The 25,818-nt window shown below is 38.5% G+C and overlaps 1 protein-coding gene across 3 annotated transcripts; it reads right to left on the bottom strand.

Moving 5' to 3' along the window:
- Nucleotides 1-2,236: 2,236 nt before the first annotated feature.
- On the bottom strand, nucleotides 2,237-25,116 carry TAF8 (TATA-box binding protein associated factor 8). Of its 3 annotated transcripts, none has more exons than XM_074236934.1 (8): nucleotides 24,842-25,111; nucleotides 21,826-21,894; nucleotides 18,625-18,723; nucleotides 17,551-17,613; nucleotides 15,998-16,122; nucleotides 12,586-12,733; nucleotides 11,450-11,592; nucleotides 2,237-5,873 (listed from the first exon to the last, which is right to left on the bottom strand). In XM_074236934.1, exons 1-8 carry the CDS (start codon nucleotides 24,972-24,974, stop codon nucleotides 5,730-5,732), a joined length of 924 nt encoding a protein of 307 aa, XP_074093035.1. In that variant the 5' UTR covers nucleotides 24,975-25,111; the 3' UTR covers nucleotides 2,237-5,729. The 3 variants fall into 3 exon arrangements, with proteins under 3 accessions (XP_074093035.1, XP_074093034.1, XP_074093036.1); XM_074236933.1 differs by having other exon boundaries at nucleotides 2,238-5,873; nucleotides 21,738-21,894; nucleotides 25,059-25,116; XM_074236935.1 differs by having other exon boundaries at nucleotides 2,238-5,873; nucleotides 21,738-21,894; nucleotides 24,842-24,925.
- Nucleotides 25,117-25,818: the final 702 nt, after the last annotated feature.

The raw sequence follows: 25,818 nt of genomic DNA, 5'->3' as shown, positions 1-25,818 counted from the left end.
GCTTTTGATGGGTCAAAGGGCATATTCAGGCATAATTCCAAATTGTTCTTCAGAATGATTGAAATTTCACCATATCTTTTGTAAGACAGTCGCAACTGCTTGTCTGATAAACTGTTTCTCAGTTTGCCTCAGCAAGTCTTGTGGAACACTTTTTCTGCCAGTAATCTCTGTTTCTGCACATATTGATATTCTGTGTACATTTACATCTAGGTCTTGCTTATTTGATCTATTCCAGTTATTTACCTGTCTTTTTAACCAGTCCTAATTTTAACTAGTAAAATAATTTGAGATCTTATAAAGCTAGACCACCTTCATGCCAGTTTGTCAAAATTGCCTTTATATGTTTTCCTGAATGAGTTTTCTTATTTTTGACTAATTCTATAAAATATTTCTTTGATAATTTGATTACTACCTCAGTGGTGCAGTGGATAGAACAGTGAGCATAGAATGTGTGTTCTTGCCCTGTCTTACTAGTTGTGTGAACCAGAACAAGTCACTTATTCTATTCAGTGAAATGAGATGGAGTAGTAGGACATTTGTGGGGAGAGCCCTTTGGTAGTATTAAAAGGTGTAGTGAAGTGCCTGGCATGTTTTACAGACTTAATAAATATTTGTTTCTTATCTTTAGTCCATAAAGGTTTAGGATAGTTTTATCATAGACATGAATATAAAGGAGCAGTTAGGTGGTGTTGGCTACTGGGACTGGCATCAGGAAGATCTGAGTTCAAATCTGAAATCTGATCTCAGCTAAAATGTTATGTGATCTTGGGCAAATCATTTAACCCTAATGGCAAACCACTCCAGTATCTTTACCATGAAAATTACACAGAGGATCTTGAAGAACATCAGACTGAATTGACTGAAGAATAAATATTGATATTCTTCAGGGATGTTCATCCATATCCCAGCATGAATAAATTTAGAATTTTGCAAAGCATTTTACACATATTAATTTATCTGAACTTCACAATCCTGTATAGAGCTATAGGTATTATTTTCATTTTAAAATGACTAAACTAGGCCTTGAAGAGAATTATGGACTTATTTAGGTCTTCCTTCATTTCTGAAAATATTGCTTTGATATTTGTGGTTGTATTTATAATGACTGATGGGTGCTAAGTGTCTACTTGATGGTACTGCAGAAGCTATGAACCATCTATATCTGATTAATTCTTTCTGAAGTCCTCAGAGAGGCAGGTTGTCAATTAAACAGGATGGCAGTATAGTATATTTTTTGACCACCAGATGGCTTTATCCTCAGTCCAACAGATGAATGGCCACTTCTAAACTTCATAGACCCAACCATTTATTCAGTGATCTTTCTGAAAGTTCATCTAAGATTTCAGTGCTAGGAGGGAATCTAAATATATTACTTGAGTATGCCACTTTTCAAGATCTCAATTTCCTCATCTGTAAAATGGTGGGGGGGGGGGGAGGGGTCAAATGGCTTGTGAATCCCTTCCAGCTTTAAAACTGTGATTTCCCCATACTTTACAAATGAAGAAACTTAGACACAGAAAAGGGAAGTGATTTGCCCAAAAGACACTTGACAAGGAGTAAAGGTGGTATTTGAATTCCATCTTTTGATTTTAAATCCAGAACTCTTTCCATTGAACAACACTTTTACCATGGGCATGATTTAATCCTTTTAACACTGATGATCCCTAAAACAGCAAGTCAGGATAAACAAAGCAGAGTTAGAAGAAAAAAAGATCTTTAAAGGGGGACTTAGTGACTCAAGATAAACCTATATATTTGGAATTTGAGAGGGATATTATAATAATTCACATTTAATAGTGTTTTCCAATTTACAAAGCATTCTTTGATCTAGGCCACCTTCTTTTGCATTTTTTTCATTAATTCCCTTGATATTCTTGACTTTTTGTTTCTCCATATGAATTTAGTAAAATTTTTCCAAGTTCAATAAAGTAATTTTTTGGAAATTTGATAATTCATGTATAATTGTCATTTTTATTATATTGGCTCTGCCTATTCATGAGCAATTGATGTCTGCCCAGTTATTTAGATCTTATTTTATTTGTATAAATAGCATTTTATAGTTTTTTTTCACATAATTTCTGAGTCTGCCTTGGTAGGTAGACTCCCAAGTATTTTATGTAGTCTGAAGTTATTTTACTTTATTTTATTTTTTTAGGGGTGTTTTTGCAAGGCAAATGGAGTTAAGTGGTTTGCCCAAGGCCACACAGCTAGGTAGTGTCTGAGGCTGGATTTGAACTCAGGTCCTCCTGACTCCAGGGCTGGTGCTCTATCCACTGTACCACCTAGCCACCCCCCGAAGTTATTTTAAATGGGATTTCTCTTTCTATCTCTTGCTGCTGTGTCTTGTTAGTAATATATAGAAATGCTGGTGGTATATGTGGATTTGTTTTCTATCCTGCAACTTTGCTGAAGAAGCTAATTGTTTCAAGTAGTTTTTTACATATTTTCTAGGGTTCTCTAGGTATTCCATCATATCATCTCCAAAAAATGAGTTTTGTTTCTTACCTATTATTGTTACCTATTCTAATTCCTTCAATTTCTTTTTCTTTTCTTATTGCTAAAGTTAACATTTCTATTACAATATTAAAAAATAATAGTGATAACAGGCATCTTTGTTTCACCCTTGATCTTTTTTTTATCTTTTTCTTTTGGTTTTTGCAAGGTAATGGAGTTAAGTGGCTTGTCCAAGGCTACACAGCTAGGTAATTATTAAGTGTCTGAGGCTGGATTTGAACTCAGGTACTCCTGACTCCAGGGCCGGTGCTCTAACCACTGCACCACCTAGCTGTCCCATGGGGTATTTCTTTATAAGCAATATATTGTAGGATTCTGGTTTTTACACTTTTACAAAGTACTTTTCTAACAACAACCCTGGGAATTAGGTTTTCTAACTCTCAATTCAATTGTTCCAAGTATCTTTACCCTTCCTACACCTGGGCTCCTGCTCCCACTGTGTTCAAGGAATAAGAATTAATTTCCATCTCAGTCTGAATATAGAATTAAGAAAATAATTCAGTTGTTAGGAAAAAAAAACTTAGACTGGACAGCCTTTTACCAGAAAGTGGGCTGTCAAGATGATTTGGGTTTGTTTTTTTTTTAAATACAACACAGGAAGATCATAGTGTGATAAAGTTCTGTTCTAGTCAACGGAAGAAATACCCAACAATGAATTACTGGTTTGCAATGTGTTCAAATACGCACAATGAATTACCTCCACTAGAATGTAAGCACCTTGGGAGTAGGGACTGTTTTTTGCCAAGCACTCGGCAAGCACTTAATGCTCCCATCTATCCATCCGTCCTTCCTCTATTTGCCTACAGACATGGGGAAGAGAGGGAAGGAAGGAGGCAGGAAGGGTCTGTGTGCTTATAGAAGGAGGAGGTCTCCACAGGCTGGGGACAGAGAAATGAGAACAACAGGAGGAACCTGTTAGGGGCTGAGGCCAGCCATGAAGGGGTGGTGTGGGGGTAGGTCTGCCTGCCTAGAACAGATGGGTGGGGAATGACCAGAAAGGGACACCATGTAGGAAAGAGCAGGCAACACGGAGGTACCAGGGACAGATGTTCAATGTCCGAGGCACACAGATGGAAGGTATCTGTGCAGGGGCTGGACATGCAGGCAGATGGGCAGAGTGGAACAAAGTTTTCCTATCTCTCAGCACCAGAGGTCTCAAGTAAAGCCATGGTAATGTCTGCGCATCTATTCTTCTTTCAATTAGAGGAATTTTTTTTGGAGGCGGGGGAAGAGGGTGGTGATAAAAGGAATTGTGAGCCATAGCACACAAACATATAGTCAACACAATAATTTCTGACAATTAAGTCAAAACTTTCATCTATGATTCCATTCTATCTATATCAGAGATTTTATTATACACATAACACTAACAGTTTTCATTTGGCCATATTTTTTTCCTTAAAAAAAAAAAACTCATCCAAATGATTAAAAATAGGAACTTGTAAATAAATGTCTGGAGTATATGTACAGTTTTTACACAACAGAAAAAGTCAGAATCAACATGATACATGAACAAGATTTCTGTCAGGGGTGATATGTGAATGGCTCATCAGATTCTTCCACATGCACTTATTTTGCTCAGCAAAGCTCAGAACATGGTATTTCAGCAACAATGGCTCTCTGGTTTCTTGTCGAAGTAACAAGCTCCATTTAACAAGTACATTCTCCAAGCAGGTGCTGGTAAAAGTTTTTTGGCATCAGTGCTGTGCAAGTACAGTAACTGTAAGATTGCACATACAGCATAGTGACTACCCCCAACCTCCATACTCATGGGAACTGCAAACTACCAAAAAAGGGTTCTAAATGCTTTTGTCCTATCATCTTTTACAGCACTCACCTCCAAAATGTGAACTTTCCCTATTCTCACCATACTATGCATCTCCAAGAGCTGGAAACAATCCAAGATTCCTCAGACCTAGGCCAACTGATCTTTGAAACTAGTTTTCAAGTGTTCTCAGTGAAAGTGGTATTGCAACTTCAGCTAACTAGACAAGTCTGGAAAGCTAGGGTCAGAATATGACATTTTCTCTGAGCATCCAACTGGCAGACTTACTTTCAATTCCCCTTTCTTAGAAATAATCTCTCCATCAAAAAAAGCTGGTCAGGAAGTTCATGGGTGGCACTATTAGGCCAAGGAGTTTTCTTTAGAGGGAAAAGGAAGGGAAGGGAACAGAGAAGGAAAGAATCAAGTTTTTAGAGAGGATCAGATTATCTCTCAAAAAGGATTTCAAGACTGACAAAATACCTTATAGGAGATTCATTATTTCTATTTCATTTAAAATAGCTGTGACCCTCCAGTAGTTTTCACTTGGCACTTTTTAAAATCACCCTGCATTAATGCCTGGTCAAGAATATATAGCAGCTTATATAGAATTTTCTTTAAAAATGTGTTTTCTGGTCAACAGAAAAGGAAGAACCTGGGCTAATGTAGTTATAGTTTCTTCAGAAGTTCAGTTAATGCTAAACATTTATCTCCTGTTCAAGAGGCAGAGATCATAGAGGAAGGGAACAAGTTTTCACCTTTTGTCCTAGAAAAAAGAAATAAAGGCTCATTGAATGTACTGAACTTGAAGCAGAAAGGCAATCCAACCAACACCTACTGAGCATCCTCTTGCTGGACAGGAAGCAACAGAATGAGGCTTTCCTGGGGGCCAACACCAGAATTGCTGGAATACAGCTTCCTAGAAGTTTTAACCAGAATAAAAGCCTAAGACAGGAAATGAAATCACTACATTTCCTTATATCTCATAGTAAAGACTGGTATTATTAAAAATTTATTTCTATGAAGTCAAACACTCAACAAAATATTAGATTCCAGTTGGTCACCAAGCCCTCTCCTTCCTGGGTATCTTGAAATGGAAATGGAAATGGATGCATGCATCCCTTTGCAATTCCAGGTTATTTTTTTCCTCTCATCTGAAGAGAGAGATCACAAATCCTGGATGGCCTAAAGGCCATGGGAGACCTCTGGTCAACTTCATACTAGAGATTATTTCTACTGGAGGAAAATTAATCCCATAGCTACAACAATGTCATCCAATCTCAAAAATGAGATCACTTCAGTCCATTCAGAAAGAAAGAAACAAGGAAAATGTTTACTAAACTCAGGGAGATTCTTTCCAGCCCTAAGCTTAATTATGAATAACTCATTTCTTCCCTGCTGTCAAGAAGAGAGAGAAGACAAACTCAGAATCGAATGCCCTCATTCTACTGATTCACTTCTTCCTACGGATCTTGGGTTTTTTAACAGGCCGAAGATAAGGATTATCAATGAGGTTCTCCTCCCCAGTTCGGCTGCCTGACAAGGAAGTGTTTTGCTGTAGAACAGAGGCATTCTCTTTTTCTGCACCGGATTCATCCTGTAAAACAAAGAATAACATCATTAGCATGGAGGATAATCCTATCTAGAAGCACAGAATAGAAATTCTCTGAAAATCAAAATCCCACAAGAAATTCAGTTGTCAGAGGATTAGAGTCCTGTTTCCCCACCATTCCCATACTACTATATCTCTCCTAGATGAAAAAAATGGTTTCAATCTACTTTTGGGTTAGTGTGATTTGAAGTAGATAGCTGCTAAACCAAATAATAAAAGTAGCACTAAAATCAGATAGTTGTAGGACAGGAATTATCAAGGGTTGCAGGAAGGATAACAAAGGAAGAGAGAGTCTTAAAGATAAGGGGGAGATAACTTTGGCTATTCAATAAGACTTTTTTTTTTTTTTAGTTTTTGCAAGGCAATGGAGTTAAGTGACTTGCCCAATGTCACATGGCTAGGCAATTATTAAGTGTCTGAGGGTCCTCCTGACTCCAGGGCTGGTGCTCTATCCAATGTGCCACCTAGCTGACCACTAATCAACAAGACTTGTAGAAAGAACAACATAATTTCAGAATCAGCACTGGCTTTTCTCTCTTCCTCCAAAGGCAATCAATTGTCAAGTCTGATTCCATCACTGAAATATCTCTCAGGAGCATCCACTTCTATCCATTCTTTCACTGTTAGTACCTTAAATTTACTTCAATACAGGTCTGCCCACTTCCAATCTCTCTCACATAAAATCTATCCTACTTATTTCTGCCAGGTTAATCACAATTGTAATAATACTACTACTCTGCTCAAAAGACCTTTCAGGCTTCCCCACTCCCCACTCTTCTTATCTGCCATTCAAGGTCTTCATAATCAGATTTTAACCAGACATTCTATGTTATCCTCTAGCTGACCTGCACACTCCACCCTCCAAGCTGGAAGCACCTCCCTCCCTCCCTTTCCCCCACCCAGGTCAAAGGCCACCTCCTCTTTGAGCACATCTCTGATCCCCCAAATCAGAATGAGTTTTCTTCCTAAAACCTCACTGAATCATTACATGCACTTAGCATGTTCTAAATTTTATTGCCGCTAATTGTAAGCATTTTCTTGCTTCTGTTAGATTGCAAGAAACCAAATCTTATTTATCTTTGCATTTACTTCAAAGTCTAGTGCATTCTAGGCATTGAATAACTGCTAAATGTTGTTGAAACCCCAAGAGCCCTGAAATGACCAAACACCACCCAGACTAACACTGACATTATTTATCTGGTACAATTTCCCATTCTCTTTATATCTGCAAAATATGCTCAAAGGACCTAAACAATCAGGAAGCTACAAAGGTTAAATGGTTTCAAGCCCTCAAGTAACAACTTGACTTTCAATAAGTGCATATACTAAAAACAAATAAAAGTACTGTTTATTTTTTTAAGTGTCTTGAATTTAACAAAGTAGGAATACCATTGTCCTGTTGACTTGCCTTTCTTCTAAACTTCTTTTTGTCCTCTATGTATTTTTAGTGTTTTGTTAGTGGTCTTTTTTCTCTTTTTTATTTGAATATTTTGCCATCCACTTCTTCACACTGCTCTTCACTTACCAACATCACTGGATACAGGAAGGGGGAAGAAAAGGAGAGGAATAAGAAAAGGAATAGGAAAGAAAAACAGGGAGTGGAGAGCAGTAGCAAAGAGCAGTAGGACGCTCCCACATTGGCCTCCTGCCATCTTACAGAATCTCAATGATGACCTTTACAGACTCACAGTCTTACAGGGTAAGAACACTCAGAAATCCTTTGCTATAACAGAAAATTGAGTCCCCTAGCAGATCACAAGTATCACAGTACTCACCAGACTGAACCAGTGCAAACATTCTTGAAGACAGTATAGAACTATATCCAAAATTTCACATTGACCTAACCATACCACTACTAGTCATATGCCCCAAAGAGGTCAAAGACAGAGCCAAAGGACCTACAAAATCTGCAGTACTACTTTCTGTCAGTGCAAAAGACTGGAAACAAATTCCCATCAACTGGGAATGACTGAACAAATTATGCTAAATGAATGCAGTGAAACGTAAGACATGTGAGAATGTTCATCTGTACTGATGCAAAGTAAAATGAGCAGAAGCAGGAAAAAAAAATTCACATACTTCAAAACAATGTGATAGAAAACAATTTTTGAAAGACTTCAAAACTGTAATCAATACAGTGACTGAGCAATTTTCAGAAAACTGAAGATGTCCACATGAGCTTCTTGGCAGAAAGACAATGAACCAAAGATATAGAATGAGAGATTTATTTTTAGACCTAGAATATATGTTGATTTATTCTCATTGTCTATATTTACTTGTAACAAAGGTGAGTTTCTATTTAGAAAGCTGGTGAAGAGCAGAGTGAAGTGAATGGCAGCATACTCAAATGGGGGAAAAAATCTCACCAATAAAACACTAGAAATATACAAAAAGATTAGAAGAAAGGCAAGTCAACAGGACAATGGTATTCCTACTTTGTTAAATTCAAGACACTTAAAAAAATAAACAGTACTTTTATTTGTTTTTAGTATATGCACTTATTGATTGCTTCTAAATTCATAATAAAAAAATATTTTTTTTAAGAACACACCACAAAACACCACCCAGAAGATGAAGTCCAAGGGAACAGAGTGCTAGCTATAACTTCTTGTTCTTTTGCCTCAAGGCAAAAGATTTATCCTTGGCAACTCAAGAGTTTGCTGTCAAAACAGACAAACCCAAGGGCAGAGAATGTTGATGGATGTCAAGTGGAGCAAGAGGAACAAATAGCTCCACACATTGCATAGCCAAAGTTGGCTTAGGTTAGGCCAAACAAACCTCCTGGGAAAAGTTGTCTGGGGAGGTCACAATTATAAAAATGGGCAGCGAAACACAAGGGAACTCAAAGGGGTTCCAAAATCGAGAACCCAGACCAGTTGTAAGGCACCACCCTGAGGTTCAGATCCTAACTCAGTTTAGAAATCTTGGGTCTCCTAAATAGCTAAATGGCATGGGTGGGGGTAGAGATTGTAATAGGGAGGAGGGAGAATGCTCAGGGATAAAACCATATGATTATTTTGAAAATGATGGTTTCAATTTGTAAATAATCTAAGGATTTCACATCTCTTAAAATAGAGACACTCTGAGAATCAATGGAGCCAAGGTTGGACTCACTGCTGCCCTGTAGTCCCTAGGTGTCAGCAAGTGAAGGAAAAAGGAAGAGGGTGTAGAGTGATGGGAGCACAACATCCTTTTTCTTCTCTTTCAGATGGCTCTCCTGGAAATTCTTCTTGGATCTCTCCCATTATGTAAGAGCATTGTTTTCCCTATCAATCCTATCTATTCCCATGAACAGTGTTTTCTCTCAGAGAAGAAGGCAGGCAGGCAGGTAGGAAGATCTCAGTAGGAAGCAATGAGGGAAATTAAGTGTCAGAGTAACTGAGAGAAATCGAACTGAACAATGCTGACAGCTAATGGAAGAGAGGCAATCTGACAAGGAGTCACCTGAGTCATAAATTCCAACTTGAACTGTAAAGACACTGACATTTTTTCCTGAGTAGATATGATTGGAAGAACTTTGAAAACTGGCATATTTTAAGTACAGACAATAAAACGCCACTCCTACAGACTATGTGGAGCAAGGGGTGGCTGTCCAAGTCTGAAATAAAGACTAAGCTTTGAAGAAGTAAGTTGTAACTTTGAGTACATATAGAAACTGAAACTAAGTTAAAGTTGTGTGGTCTGCTACAGGATCTTAATTTAACAAGAGTAATTTAAAATACCAATTGTTTCTATACAGGTGATGATCCTGAAATACTAGTTTTTTTCTCTTAAGTATTCTTTGCAATCTTTTTTGCCCCATAATTAATTTGCTAAGCAAATCTGTCCTCAGATAAAAAAATAGGCCCCAGCCATTTACTCTCACTATTATCACAAATTCCAAGTCAATATAATCCAAAATACAAAGAGATTCTACAAAATATAGAATAATCATTCTTTTTTAATGATTTTAACATTTTATTTGTTTTCCAATTATATACAGTAGTAATATGTACCCATCATTTTTTGCAAGGCTCTGAATTCTACAATTTTTAACCCCTCCTCCCTCCCCCCCCCAAAACTGTCTGATAGTCTCTACATTGTTTCCATGCCATACATGGACGTAAATTGAATGTTATAAGAGTAAACATAAGAATAAACATAAACCCCCTCCCTCCCCAAGAAGATGGGAAACTTCAAGAATAGAGAGAGAGAGAGAAAAAAAAAATATATACTTTAGTCTGTGTTCAGATTTCAGTGGCTGTCTCTGGGGTGAGTTGCTTTTCCTATCATAAGTCCACCAGGAAAGTTGCTTCAATATATTCCCCACAGTTGCTATTACTAGCTGTACCTCCACTCTATTTCTCCCCACTCTCATTTATTCTATTCTCTCTCTCCTTTCATCCTGACCCTGTCCAAAAGTGTGTTGAATCTGAGTACCTTCTCCCTTGATCTTCCCTCTCTTCTATCACCTATTCCCCCCCTTCCCTGCCCCCATTCCCCCTCATCCCATCCCTTTCCTCCCATCCTTCTTCAGGGCAAGACAGATTTCCTCACCCTATTAAGTGTGCATGTCATTTCCTCCCTGAGCCATTTCCAATGAGAATGAAGGCTCACTCATTCCCCCTTTCGTTCCCCACCTCCATTGAAAAAGGTTTTTTTTTTGACTCATATGAAATCTCTCAGCTTCTTCTTCATCTCCTTTTCCTTCCTCCCAGCATTTTCCCCCATCACCCACTGACTCCATCCCTTTACCACATCATACCACTATACAGAATAATCATTCTAAGGATAATCATTTGCTTTATGTAATTCAGAATTCTGAAAGGAATTAAGCTGAACCTAAAAGAAATGAGGAGTCAGATAAGAAAGGTTTTTTTGGAAAATGTGGGAGGCCGTTGGTGTGGTTCTGTGCCACATTCTGGGCAGTCATTCCACAATCCTAAATATAGCAACAAGGGGGAGTGGGGGGTGGGGATATTTTACAAAGTCATCATCCAATCTTGGATTTTTTACATTTTACAGATAAAGAAACTGAGATCCAAAGAGAAAAAAATGACATGACTAAGGTCAAGGTAATAAAGCAGAGTCAGGATTTAACCCCAGGTTCTCTGATTCTACCTTCAATTCCACACAGCTCTAAAGGCATTAAAGCCTAACATCATTTTACCAGCTGTATCAAGGTTAAGGAGAGACCACTACAGGTGGCACAATCCTACTGCAGGACAGGAGAAGGCTGAGTGCTGAGCAGGGGGTTAGACTAAGGCCAGTCAGGTGCCCAAACTAAATCTGACACCATAGTGAACCTTTGTGGGAAAGGGACTGGCAGGCTGCCTAAGGAGGGAAAAGCCAGCCCAGGTCAGGAATAGAAATGGGCCTGCAAGGGGCTGCCATGGGACTACCATGCTTTCAGTCTAGGCAAGTCCTGGGTGAAGAATCCCAGAGAGGCTAGAGTCAAACTAGAAGACTAGGATGGGTAATGCTCACTTCAGATAACCCTCTCAGATCACTAGCCAACAGAAGGAGTTTCTATAGACAGCATATGGCAAGATAAGCCTTGGAGGTCTGTGAGGCCAACATACCGCACTGATGTGCAGAGGAAGGTTCTCTGTGTCTGTCTGTTCATCCTGCTCAGAAGAATCAGTCTCTTCCATCTGCTGCATCTCCAATTCAGAAGGGAGAAGGGCAGTTAGGTAAGGAATGGTAAATGGCCGGGCAGCAATCACTAGAGAAAAGAGATGAGACAGAAGGTTATTTTGGGTGGTCTTTGATGCTAGCAGTCTATTGATGATTAAGGTGAAGTTTAACTTTATAAAATCCAACAGTCACAGAGTTTGGAATGGAGAAACCTCTTATTGCCTCTTGTTGAGCTCTGCTGTCAAATATGCTACAAGTGCAAAAAGCTTCAAAAACATGGTATGAGTACTTTCAAGTATCAAATGAGCATAGAAAGGTGATAAAGGGAAAAAAAACTTTTAAAATATATACATTTAAGGTGGTACAATGGATAGAACATGGGACTTAGAATCAATGAAGTCTGGGTTTCAAATCCTGCCTTACTCTTACTAGCTGTATGACCTTGAGCAAGTTACTTTGCCTCAGCTTCCTTATCAGTAAAATGTGGATAGTAATAGCACCTACTTCATCAAATGAGTTAATTATACAACGTAAAGAGCTTAGCAAACTTTAGCAATTATCATTAAATAAATATAAATAAAATCAAAATATCAGAGATCCAAAGGAACTTCTGAAATCATCCTCTCCAACTGATTTTTACAGGTAAGAAAACTAAGGTCTAAAGAGGGGAGTCTAGAATGAAAAAACAGGTTCTTGACTCCCTATTCAGTCTGTCTTTCCCCCACCCATTATTAGGATACCTCTATTGTTACTCTAGTCTCCCTACAATTCCCAAAGCCCAGAAATGGTATCAAGCCAGCCCTCTTCTCCCCATTCCCCCACCAGAAGTGAACTCCTATGCAACATTCTCAATTCTGCTGAGGATTATCTGAAGATCTGGGAAATAGAAGTTCAAGGTCTCACATTATTGAGGCAAAAAATAAAATAAAACAAAATTATTATTTTTGGCAAAATAAAGGCAAAAAAGACAAAGGGCTATTCGTTTCCTCCTGCTCAGATCTAGAGGGAAGAAAAATAACATCTTCAGTCCCATTCTCAGATGGCAAGACACCACAGGCCTGTTCAGGGGAGTGATTCTCACATGGAAATGTGCTGACATCATCTTTGAAAAGACTCTGTGTCTCTCCTGTCTTGGCCATAAAACGTGTAAGTGCCCTTTCCACATCACGCCTCTGTGATGCAGCCTTTTCCCGAAGGACCTGGTAATCTGACACAAGCTCACGATATGTCTAAAGGAAGAAAAGGAAATGATGTTAGAACATGAAAGATTTCATTCTTCTATACTGGGCCCCTCCTGTGTCCCTCCCACCTTCTCCACCAGTGTCCCTCTCACCTTCAGACAAATTTTGTTGCTGTTAATCAAGGCTACTAGAGACAGTTGAGGTTAAATATCCATCCCTTTCACAACACACAAGAACATTGGCAAGGAACAACTTTCCAAGAGACCTGTCCTTTGCCATCCAGGTCACCTAGCAGCTAAGGTGCACATACAACTGAAAGTAAGACTCTGTAATAGGGTAATGGACAAAGAATAAGAGTCCTGCCCTCTCTGTTTGGGGCCAGCATTAGTCACATGAGGTAAGCAGAACCAGAATCACAGAATGAGAAGTAGAAGAGTCTGTAGTAACCTTCTAGTCCAGAGGATACATGAAAGATATGACAGATTTCTACATGAAGACCTCCTAAGGAGGAAAATCCCAGTCCTTTTGGAGGCAGCCCATCCCACTACTGCCATCTCTAATATGTTAGGAAGTATTTCCTGATATGAAGCCTAAACACATCTCTTTACAGCCATTTCTCAGAACTAGTCTAATATCTACAAATATTTCTAATACAGCTACTAAATCCCTTGAGGCTTTTCTCTTCCAGCTCCTTCAACTGATCATCACACTTCATGAACTTCAGGCCCTTCGGGACATACTCTAGTTTACTAATTACCTTCTTAAATCTGAGTGCCCAGAAATGAACATAATACTCTGGGTGATGTGTGACAAAGACAGTGCAATGAGATGCTCACTTCTCCATTTCTATCCTTTCTTTACTTTCTTTTCTTTTTTGAGAAAGATTTTTGAGTTTTACAATTTTCCCCCATTCTTGCTTCCCTCCACCCACAAAAGGCATTCTGTTAGTGTTTACATTGGTTCTATGTTATACATTGATCTCAGTTGAATGTGATGACAGAGAAATCATATCCTTAAGGAAGAAAAAATAAAGTATGAAATAGTAAAATTACATATTAATATAATGCTTTTTTTTCTAATTTGATGGTAATAATCTTTGTTCAAAGTCCACACTTCTTTCTCTGAATACAGATGGCATTCTCCATTGCTGATAGTTCAAAACTGTCCATGGTTGTTGCACTAAAGGGATAAGCAAGTCCATCAGGGTTGATCATCACCCCCATGTTGCTATTAGGGTGTACAATGTTTTTCTTGTTCTGCTCATCTCACTCAGTATCAGTTCATGCAAATCTTTTCAGGCTTCCCTGAATTCTCATCCCTCCTGGTTTCTAATAGAACAATAATGTTCCATGACATACATATACCATAGTTTGTTAAGCCATTCCCCAATTGAAGGACATTTACTTGATTTCCAATTCTTTGCCACCACAAACAGGGCTGCTATGAATATTTTTGTACAAGTGATGTTTTTACCCTTTTTCATCATCTCTTCAGGGTATAGACCCAGTAGTGGTAGTGCTGGGTCAAAGGGTATGCACATTTTTATTGCCCTTAGGGCATTATTCCAAATTGCTCTCCAGAAAGATTGGATGAGTTCACAGCTCCACCAACAATGTCCCAGAATTCCTGCATCCCTTCCAACAATGATCTTAATCCTTTCTAGTCATATCGGTGAGTCTGAGAGGTGTGAGGTGGTATCTCAGAGATGCTTTAATTTGCCATTTCTATCCTTTCTAATGCAGTCTGAGATTGTACCAGCTTTGGGGGCTACTACATCATAGTGTAGATTCAATGAAATTATATTTCACTAAAACACTCAAAATTGCTGTTGATCTATACTTTCCCTCATCTTATATTTGTGGTATTGATTTTTTTTGTACCTAAGGCAAGACTTTACATAGATCCCTACTAAATTTCATCTTTAATTATTATATTCTACTCAAGGTTTCAGGCTGTCAAGATCCATGTCAAGGTGAGTCAAGGGGTGGCTAGGTGGCACAGTGGATAGAGCACCAGCCCTGGAGTCAGGAGTACCTGAGTTCAAATCCAGCCTTAGACACTTAATAATTACCTAATTACCTAGCTGTGTGGCCTTGGGCAAATCACTTAACTCCACTGCCTTGCAAAAACCAAAGATGAGTCAAGATCCATGTCAAGACAAGTCTGTCATCCATTGGGTTAGCTTTGTGTCATCTATAAATCTGATAAAACATATGTGTTTATCCAAAGGACTTTTTAAAGTTTATCCAAGATCGCTTTACCTCAATTTATTAAAATTTCTATTTTGTTAAAGTTTTATAATATACATGATTTTCCTCTTTGGGAACTCTGAATTACTGATTATACTAATAACTTTCTCGTCTGATAAAAACTCCATAAAAGAGAAAGTGACTCGGTCATAGTGCCCCAGGTGAAAAGTAAACTAGCTTGTTAATGGAGTGTAATCACTAGCCTCCAATGAGAAAGAAAGGAGGTGAGAATGCAGATAAATAAAAGCCTTATGGAGATTCAGCTCCACTCCCTTCCAGTAGGAAGGAGGTAGGGGATAGAACCAAGTACCTTCTGAAGCACCACTCACTGGGATTAACATACATATAATTTATAAAAAAGCAAACATATACATAGTGGGAAGGTGCATACACAAAAATGTTTTATTACCAGAAATACATGATCAAATCATGGAGACCAAGGATTTAAATTAGTTTCAATATTATCATCTAAAAGGAATGGTGAATAACCTCCAGAGATACATATTCCTTTGCGAGCTTAACATCACTATGATATAGTCCAAGGGAAAATAAATTTTCCAATTAGGACATGAATTCTCCAATTAGGATAAAACTGAATTTCAACAATGAAGACACATACAGAGGATGTCTATCAAATGAGAATGGCTCAATGGAGATATGCCATAATATTTTTTGTTTTTAAATGTATATTAGGTAGATAAATACACATACCAAAGAACACACACATTTATCTTTTACAGCAAGTTTGATACAACAGGTTTTCAATTTATTTACCCCATATACCTAGACTATGCCATCCCCCAACAATCAAAAGATCAAAAAAGTCTGTACAAAAGTTCATACACTTTTCAGTTATATCAGGGTTTTCAATAGACATTTATGGACTAGATTTGTAATTTAATTATCATTTAAAATACTATTTTATGGGAAAATGCATTCCGAGTTTAAAATACTTTTCTAAATACTTATAAACCAGTCTTTGGAAGGTAACCTATTCATGGGGGTTACAAGAGACCAGAAACAAACTTATTGTCTATGAAGCTGTCAAGGGCAACTTACTTACTGGAGTTTTGATGTAGGTGTGGGGATCAGGGAATTCAGGAAAATGGCTAGGGATATGAGGTGGGTGAGGCTTGTTCTGTCCAGCAGTCAAGGCTTTGGGAGTCCCAGGCTGATTAGTGACTGGAGCTGAAACAGAGTTACACAAATTCATTCCTTTGATTTCCAAGGTTCTTTCCTCCTAGGGCAAAACCACTAACTAATGCATCCTGCTCTTAAAACAAATGGTTCAAACACAGAAATGGAATTCCTAAACAACTTTTGATCACCTGGAAAACCAAAAAAAAAAAAATCTAATTTTTAAAATTCTTATATTTATTATTTACTTTTAACTTTTTTTTATAATTTTGTGTTAAAGGCTTTATAAACTAGATAAGAACTGAAACTGCGATTTCATTGGTATAAAGAACTCTATATGGAAACTCCTTCTATGCCAGAGGATTTCTACCTGGGATGCACAGATCCCTTTGGGAGTTGAGGAGTTGAGAGTTGTCTGTGAATTCAGATGGAAAATAAAATTACATCCTTATTTTCCACTAATCTCTAACTGAAACTGAACATTTCCTTTAATTATTTAGAAGCATTCTTCTAAGATGGGATCAATGTGCCAAAGGGATCCACCAAAACCCTGTTCTAAGGAAGGGAGGCAACTTTAAAATTATGATTTAACCATTTAACACCTTCTTCAGGAAAGTCTATTTGTTAGGAAGTGTCTTAAGTCAAAAAGAATTTGTATCAATACATTATTAAAACTTATTTTAAATACAGAACCCTAAGGAGTTTGGCCTAAGTACTCTGTAGCTGAAGTTGAATGGGATCCTTGACTACCATTCTTTTTTTTTTTTTTTGGGCAAGGCAGTGGTGTTAAGTGGCTTGCCCAAGGCCACACAACTAGGTAATTATTAAGTGTCTGAGGCCGGATTTGAACTCAGGTACTCCTGACTCCAGGGCCAGTGCTCTATCCACTGCACCACCTAGCCACCCTGACTACCATTCTTTTTGAGGCCAACTCTCCCTCCCCCCTATAACTCTTGAGGGTTATTAACATGGCATAACTACATGGAGAAAACAGCAAGAAGAAGGAAACTGCTGCCCTCTCTCCTATGGGTCATACATAAGCAATATGGACATAATGTAGGCCCCAAATATGTGCCTTTAATACCAAAAAGGGTTACTGACTCATTGACATGAAGTGACTGGCAATGAGAACTTTCACTACTTCCCCAAGAGTGAAGAATTTAAAATTATGGTAGCACATTTCTAGAGGCTAAGGAATAAAATGTAATCGATTTCCCTGGATTTCTGGCAGCTCAAGCCAACCACTTCTGAATGGTTCTGAAGCCCAAGAATATCTATCACTTCTGTGCAGTTCTTACTGCTTTTCTAGGACTAAAACCAATGATCCTAGGAAAGACCAAGTCAGTTTCTCTTTTTTAATAACCTAAACTTTCACCATGATGACCTATTTGTCTAGATTCTAGACAGTCCTTTAAAAACAGAAAAAATCCACCATAAAAGAACCCAAACCCAGACCAGCCTACAACCAAAGCCACCTACGTGCTGTGATGACCATCCGCTGGGATCGTTTAGCATATGCAGGGAGAGTTTCCACATTGAAACCTAAAGAAAAGGAAAGCAAAATCACTGTACTGACCCCCAGAAATTATCATGGGGAAGGCAGAAAAATCTGTCTGAGTATCTTATCCTAAAAACACATCCACATTGCTGTTACTTGGCAGAAACTCTAAAATTAAAGATAAAAGTCATCACTATAGGGAAGTAATGGCACTCTTACATTTATTCAGGAGTGCCAGTTCATGACAAATATGGCAGGCTACAAAGCAATGTGACAATAATAGCTGTTCACATTTACATATATAATTAGTGCCAACAATGAATCCTTTGAAGTGTCCACATGATACAAATAAGCACTGTATACTTTCCACTGGATTGGAAGCAAGGACTATTATTTTACATAATTGTTACATAATTTAAATACATGTGAACACTTTGCACTTGAATATTATTTGCACCAATTAGGACCTGTTGTTATTCAATCATTTTCCAGTTGTGCCTGACTCTGGATGACCCCTTTTGGGGTTTTTCTTGACAAAGATCCTGGAGTGATTTGCCATTCCCTTCTCCAGTCCATTTTACAAATGAAAAAAAATGGAGACAAACAAGGTTAAGTGACTTGCCCAGGGCCAAACAGCTAATAAGTGTCTGAGGTCAGTTTTAAACTCAGGCAAACTCATTTTCATGACTCTAGGTCAGGGCCTTACCTAGCTGCCCTAATTGGAACCTTGCTGTATACAAAATGCTTGTCTTATGGCAATCTTATGAAACAGAGGGAGTTCAGGCACTCTCATTTAATAGATAAGAAAACTGAAACTCAGAGAAATTATGTGAATTGCTCATGGTCACACAGTTTGTATATATTAGAGCTGGTATTCAAATCCAGGCCTTCTGACTCTAAAGTACAAAGGATGTTATCTCCTAACTGTGAACTATCAAGGGATTAAAGGAGATTGAGAAGACACTTCCTCCATTCCCACAAAGTCACAAGATAATTAAGCTTTTACTCAATCACCAATTCTACCATATCAAGTCACAATGAAAAGTCAAACTCACCCATCTCAACCAGTGTAACCACAATGTCTGAGAGTGTTGGCTGTGTCCGGGCCGTGTGCTCACAATAGGATTTAGCGCTCCTCCCGATTTCTGAAAGATCTAAGAAAACAAACAAATCTAGATATACATAATCCAATATCAGGTATAGACTCTGTCTCCTCTGCCAGCTTCTGAAAATCATTCTTGCTAAGTGCTTACAAAAGAGATGGAATGAGCTTCCAGTGATTCCACAAAGCTCAATAAACAGAATAAAGTGGATGCAGGAGTGTGGTGATGATCTGCCACAAACTTACCCTAAGTGAATCATTTCTCCTTGTCTCCTCATCTGAAAAATGATTACACATGGTCCTATATCATTATCTAAATGATCTGTCCAAGTCCTAATTCTATCCAACAAAACCATAAAATTCTCTTGAGATCAGCAACTGAGCCTCCTCTTGAAATCTCAAAGCATACAGCCTAATATGAGATATACTTTAATATGTCAAAGTATCTATGATTTCAATTTGTGGGCAAATCTTCACAGTATAGTTCCTGGAGGGAAATCCCCATAAAACAGCTTAGAAATGAAACATATGAGGTGTTGAAAAGTCACAACCTATTTGTTTCTTTTCTATTAGTTAGAAATTCAATAAACATTTATTACATACTGACTACATACAATGCACGGTACCAGGCTTGAGAAGACATAAAGATAAATATGACATGGTGTCTTCTGCAAGAAATTTACAATTACCTAGAGAAGGTGTCACCTACAAATAATAATAAAACAAAACTGAACACTAAATGTGAATAACAAAAGTAAAAAGAAAACAGTATATGAAGGTTGAAAGTAATTTCTAAACAGGGGAGACTAAGGCCAGTTTCATGGACAAAAATAGCATTTGAGCTGGATTTTGAAGGACAGGGAAGATAGAGATTTATGGAAGAAGATGAAGAGATTGCAGACTTACAAGTAATGTGAGTAAAGGAACAACTGCAAAAAAATTAGGGCCATGTGGAGGAAGAGGGAAGTTCAATAAACAATAAACAGTTCAATCAAATAGCATTTATTAATTGCCTACTATGAATACATGATGGCAAATTGGTGGTGCAATGAAGGAAGACCTGACTTCAAATCTGAATTCAGAAATGCATTAGCTGTGTGACCCTGGGCAGACCATTTAATCTCTCTCTTCCTCAGTTTCCTCATCTGAAAAATGGTGATAATAATAATAATACTACCTTCCTCTCAGGATTGTTGTGGGGATCAAATGAGATAAAAACTGTAAAATGCTTTAGCACAGTTCTATAGGAATGTTAGCTATTATTAATGGTATGAAAATTTGGACAGGCAAGTTGTAGAATGTTATAGGAGAAAAAACAAAAAAACAAACAAGTGAAGACAAGTCATTCCACACTTGAATCCTGCTCCTACCACCCACCACATTGGATAGGGACATCATCATCAGTGTACTATGGCATTCATAAATAACAAGACCTTTAATCCTCTGCTGGCTAGGACTGGTTACAAATGATTTAGCAATACCTCAGTTCTGATAGTTCTTTTACCAGAATGCAACTCTACCTCAATTTCCTTTTAACTTTACCTTTCCAATATTTGACCCCTCTTAGAAGATGATATGATTTTGTCAGTTCTGTGACCACAGTCACTGAAAAAAAAAACCTTAAGAGAATTTGATATTAGTGATTTTTAAATCCTGCAATGAGTTTCAAGACCTGTGGAGGTCTTTACAATTTAAATTCTTATCTAGGATTATTTTGTTCAATTAATTAGTGAAGTCTTAGTGACCTATTAATATTAACAATGCTGAAATATGTTGTAGATGCAGAATTAGCTAAATGAAACCACAAACTTCTTAAATCTCAAGATTTTTTGTTAAATGTATCAAGCAACTTAGTACTTAATCACGTAATATACAATTATCTAAATTGTTACAAATAACTTCACAAACAAGACAATAAACTCTCTAAGGAACACTATTCCCTGTCCTCTCATAATTCTCACAGGAAATAATAAAGTACTAAGACACATGACTAAGTAATCATAAGTAAACCTCCCACCACACAAATCACAACTCAACATCACTAGGCTTGCTTCATCTCATATAATCATCCACTCAAACTGCTTTGCAATTCACCTTGCCTCTACTTCCTCTCCTCTCAATCCCTTCTTAACCTTCTGCAATCCAGTTTCCAACATCATCATTCCACCAAAGCTGCTCTCTCCAAAGTTACTAGTGGTCTCCTAATTGTCACATCCAATGGTCTTTTCTTAATTATCATTCTTTGTGATCTCTCTGCAGCCTCTGACATTGTGGATCATCATTACTTGAAACTTTCTTTTCTCAACACTACTCTCATCTCCACCACCTCCTCTCAGTCTCCTTTGCTGGACCCATTACTTGTAGATATCCCTTAGGACACTCTTCTGGACTTCCTTCTCTTCTCTCTTTATACTTTGGTTCATGGACTTTGATGACTCTGGAAGAGTGAAGCTGATGACAGGGCAGCTCCACCTCCCATATAATTAATACTCACCCAAGCTAAGCTCATTGTCCCCTTTAAGAACAAAGAATGAGCTACAACAAAAATAACTTTACTTGGTGATCTCATCAGCTCTCTCAAATTTATATGGCCTGACTTAACCTTAACTGACCTCTAATTCTGCATCTCCAACTGCCTTTCAGACATTTTGAACTAGATGTCCAGTAGATATCTGCAACTGAAAATGGGCCAAAACCAATCTCTCCCTAAATCCTCAATCCTTGCAAACTTTTCATACTCTACTACTCCTTACAATCTCTCACCTCCCATATCCAAGTTGTTGCTGTCACTTTCATCTTCATAATATCTCTCCTCTGAGCCTGCCATAAATCTGGTAAAGGCCCTAATGACCTCACATATGGATTATATGAAAACTCCATGGACAATAGAACTGCCAAATTAAAAAAAAAAAGAACTTCTAGAGTTTATAATCTATGAGCATAACCATTGACAATCCAAGGCAATCTCTACCACAAGAAAGTTTAATGGAGGTAGGTACCTAAACTTCCAAAAAAAATTTAATAGACTGACTTTGCAAAAGACAGCTAGTATTCCTCCATACTCACAGCTTTGTAACATCTCAGTTAATGTTTCCACTGATGCTTTCTCAGCACTCTCAAACCCAGCCTCTGTCAGTAAGGAGCTCACAACTACCTGCAGAGTCCGCCTCCTTGCCAGGTAATAGTTGTCTGCAGGGGTGGTGGCTTGCTTGCTTCCTGATCTCTATATGAATCAACAACAAAGAAAAAAAGAAACATGATTTTAATTCATATAATAAAGATGAAATCACACACTTTTAAGAATATACAACTGACCATTCATGAGAGATGGGAGATGAATCTATCAATATCTATCAACATCTCTCCTTTAAAATGCCTGTTCAGATAAGCAAAACATTGTACACCCTAACAGCAACATGGATGTGAAGATCAACCTGAATGGACTTGCTCATTCCTTCAGTGGAACAATTAGGCACAATTCTGGGTTATCTGCAATGGAAAATACCATCTGTATCCAGAGAAAGAATTGTGGAGTTTGAACAAAGACCAAAGACTATTACCTTTAATTAAAAAAAAAACCAAACTGTTATCCTATTATGTAATTTTGCTATCTCTTATACTTCATTTTTTTACTTTAAGAATATGATTTATTGGGCGGCTAGGTGGCACAGTGGATAGAGCACTGGCCTTGGAGTCAGGAGTCTCTGAGTTCAAATCCAACCTCAGACACTTAATAATTTCCTAGCTGTGTGGCCTTGGGCAAGCCGCTTAACCCCATTGCCTTGCAAAAACTAAAAAAAAAAAAAAAAAATTAAAAATTAAAAAAATTAAAAAAGAATATGATTTCTCTCAAATAAATGTCCTTCAATTGGGGAATGGCTTAGCAAACTGTGTTCTATGTATGTCATGGAACACTATTGTTCTATTAGAAACCAGGAGGGATGGGAATTCAGGGAAGCCTGGAGGGCTTTGCATGAACTGATGCTGAGTGAGATGAGCAGAACCAGAAAAACATTGTACACCTTAACAGCAACATGGGGGTGATGATCAACCTTGATGGACTCGTTCATTCCATCAGTGCAACAACCAGGGACAATTTTGGGCTGTCTGCAATGGAGAGTGCCATCTGTATCCAGATAAAGAGCCATGGAGTTTGAACAAAGTTCAAGGACTATTCCCTTTAATTTAGGGGAAAAAAAAGATATCTTATTGTCTGATCTTGTTATCTCTAAGACTTTTTGTTTCTTCCTTAAGAATATGATTTCTCTCTCATCACACTCAATTAGGATCAATGTACAACATGGAAACAAAGTAAAGACTGACAGATTGCTTTTTGGGGGTGGAGAGAAGATTGGGGGAAAAATTGTAAAACTCAAAAAACTCAAATAAAATCTTTAACAAAAAAAATAAAAATAAAAGAGGCATAGACTAGATTCTGGCCTTCCAGTTCTAAAAAAAAAAATATGATTTCTCTCTCATCACATTCAACTTAGATCAATGTATACCATGGAAACAATGTAAAGACTAACAGACTGCCTTCTGGGGAGAGGGGAGGGAAGCAAGATTAGAGGAAGAATTGTAAAATTCAAAATAAATAAATTAAATAAATAAATAGATAAAATGCCTGTTCAACTATTTTTCCATTAGAAATCAGGAGGGTTGGGATTTCAGAGAAGCCTGGAAAGACTTGCATGAACTGATGCTGAGTGAGATGAGCAGAACATTGCATATACCCTAACAACAACATGGGTGTGATGATCAACCTTAATGGACTTGTTCAATTATCAGAGCAATAATCAGGGATAATTTTAGGGTATCTGTGATGGAGAATATCATCTGTATCCAGAGAAAGCACTGTGGAGTTTAAACAAAGACCAAAGTCTATTACCTTCAATTAAAAAAAAGTTGTCTTATGTACTACATAATTTTGCTATCTCTAATATTTTATTTTTTCCTCAATGATATGATTTTTTTCACTCAACACATTCTTTTTTTTAGGGTTTTTTTGCAAGGCAAATGGGGTTAAGTGGCTTGCCCAAGACCACACAGCTAGGTAATAAATAAGTGACTGGGGTTAGATTTGAACTCATGTCTTCCTCCTGACTCCAGGGCTGGTGCTCTATCCACTGTGCCATCTACGCAGCCACCCCATCAACACAATTCAATTTTGATCAACGTATAGCATGGAAACAATGTAAAGATTATCAGATCACGGGGAGGGGGGGGGGGGGGGGGGGGATGTGTAAAATTTAAAACCTTACCAAAAAAATGATAGGTACAAACTACTAGTGTGTATAATTGGAACACAAATAAAATTATTTCTATAAAAATAATTTTAAAAATAAAATAAAATGACTGTTCAGGCTGGTGCTTCTGGTTAACTAGTTTAATGATTCCTGAGAGTTCAAGAGACACTGAATCCTGGAGGCTGATAACTCCTTTCCTCAAAGCAGGCCCCAGAATAAAGCCTCTCCCTCAATCTCGGAGATTCTCATTTCCCATACAAGAAGAAACACTATTATGGGGCAGCTAAGGTGGCATAGTGGATAAAGCACCAGCTCTGGAGTCTGGAGTACCTGGGTTCAAATCCAGCCTCAGACACTTAATAATTACCTAGCTGTGTGGCCTTGGGCAAACCACTTAACCCCATTGTCTTGCAAAAACCTAAAAATTTTTAAAAAAGAAACACTTATAAAAGAAGGGGGATCGGATTTCAGCGCCTCTATGTTCCCTCCAAGCACTAAAGGTGATAGGAAAAGAATGGGACCTAAATTGACCCAGTGGAGGGAGGGAAAACTTGAGTTCAGATCAAGCCTCAGACACGCCCTGGGCAAGTCGCTTGGCCCTATCTGCCTCAGTTTCCCCCTCTGCACAATAAGCTGGAGATGGCAAACCCCTCCAAGATCTTCAGCCAAGAAATCCCAGATGCCGTCACCAATTGCCAATAATCACTGAATAGTAATAATCACAGTAATTCTCAGTTATCATGGGACCAAGTAATAAAATTCAAAGCAGAAAATGTTGTTTTTAGAACAAAAGCCAGGAGGAAAAATCCTTTTAAAACCCTACCAGCTATTTTTTTTTGATTGGCCAAAGCTCTGGCCAATACAGAGAAAAGAGGGGGCAGCTTGAGCCAATTAGAGTCTTTCTCGAGGAGCCCCGCCTCCTACCGGGCACTTGGCCAATGGAGAGCTCCGGCGCCCAAGGGTTAGGGGAGGTTGGGGGAGGGGCAAGCCAGAAGATGAGGCCTTTGCCCAAGCCAGAGTCCATCAGAGCGGGAAGTGACGCCATAGAACTCCCCATCTCCCCAGTGTCCGCATCGCTTCGTTTTTTCTGAGCTCATGAATTAAGCCGTTATGTCCTGATCCTCCCGCCTCCGGTCCTTACCGCTCCGGAACCACCGGCTCCGGCAGTTCCAGCTGTGTCAGCCATCTTGAAAACCTGAGAACGTGCGTGTGCGCAAGGCAGCCTGGGAACTGAAGTCCGCTCGGAAGCGGGGGCGGGGCGGGGAGGAGGAAGATTCCCAGCTTCACTGGCCGGAGGTGGGCGTGGCGGAGGGCGTGGCCGGAGGAGAGGAGGAGAAAGCCCGGGAAAGGCGCCCTCGGGCGCACGGCGAAGGGAGTGCGCTCCGGCGTGGACCCCTCAGGCTTCATAGCCTAGAGCACAGAGAGCACCCCCAGCCTCTTTTTGTGTGTCAGGGACCCCTGGCAGTCTGGTGATTCTACTCAAAATCATGTTTTTAATGAATTTAATGAAATTACATGTAACAGATACAAAGTTAAAGTGAAAAAGTTCATGAACACCAGGTTTTAGGGAAAAAAAATTCTTTGGGGGGACCTTTGACATCATTTGGTTCAGGCCTTCTCTTCGCCACCCCCCCTCCCCATGAGTTTACAAAACTGGAAATCGAGGCCTGGAAGAAGCGACAAGCACTAGGTGACAAAAATCCTAGTTGGGTTCTCTTTCCACTTTATTTGGAAACCCCACCCCTCTCCGGCAGTCAAACCATTTTTGGATTCCACACTTTCTGTCGGTTCTGCATTCTATCTTCTTTTTTTTAGGTTTTTGCAAGACAACAGGGTTAATTGGCTTGCCCAAGGCCACAGAGCTAGGTAATTATTAAGTGTCCAAGGTCAAATTTGAACTC

The sequence above is a fragment of the Macrotis lagotis genome, chromosome 5, assembly GCF_037893015.1.
Source record: "Macrotis lagotis isolate mMagLag1 chromosome 5, bilby.v1.9.chrom.fasta, whole genome shotgun sequence".
NCBI lineage: Eukaryota > Metazoa > Chordata > Mammalia > Peramelemorphia > Peramelidae > Macrotis > Macrotis lagotis.
The sequence above is the reverse complement of the archived record's forward strand: the minus strand, read 5'-3'. Positions and strand labels throughout refer to the sequence as shown.

Coding starts and splice junctions, on each gene's coding strand:
- TAF8 (XM_074236933.1), bottom strand. CDS start 25,103: ATGGCTGACACAGCTGGAACTGCCGGAGCCGGTGGTTCCGGAGCG. Junction 17,614..18,624: donor GGTTACACTGGTTGAGATGG/GTGAGTTTGACT, acceptor CCTTTTCTTTAG/GTTTCAATGTGGAAACTCTC. Junction 12,734..15,997: donor ACACCTACATCAAAACTCCA/GTAAGTAAGTTG, acceptor TTCTTCCTTTAG/ACATATCGTGAGCTTGTGTC.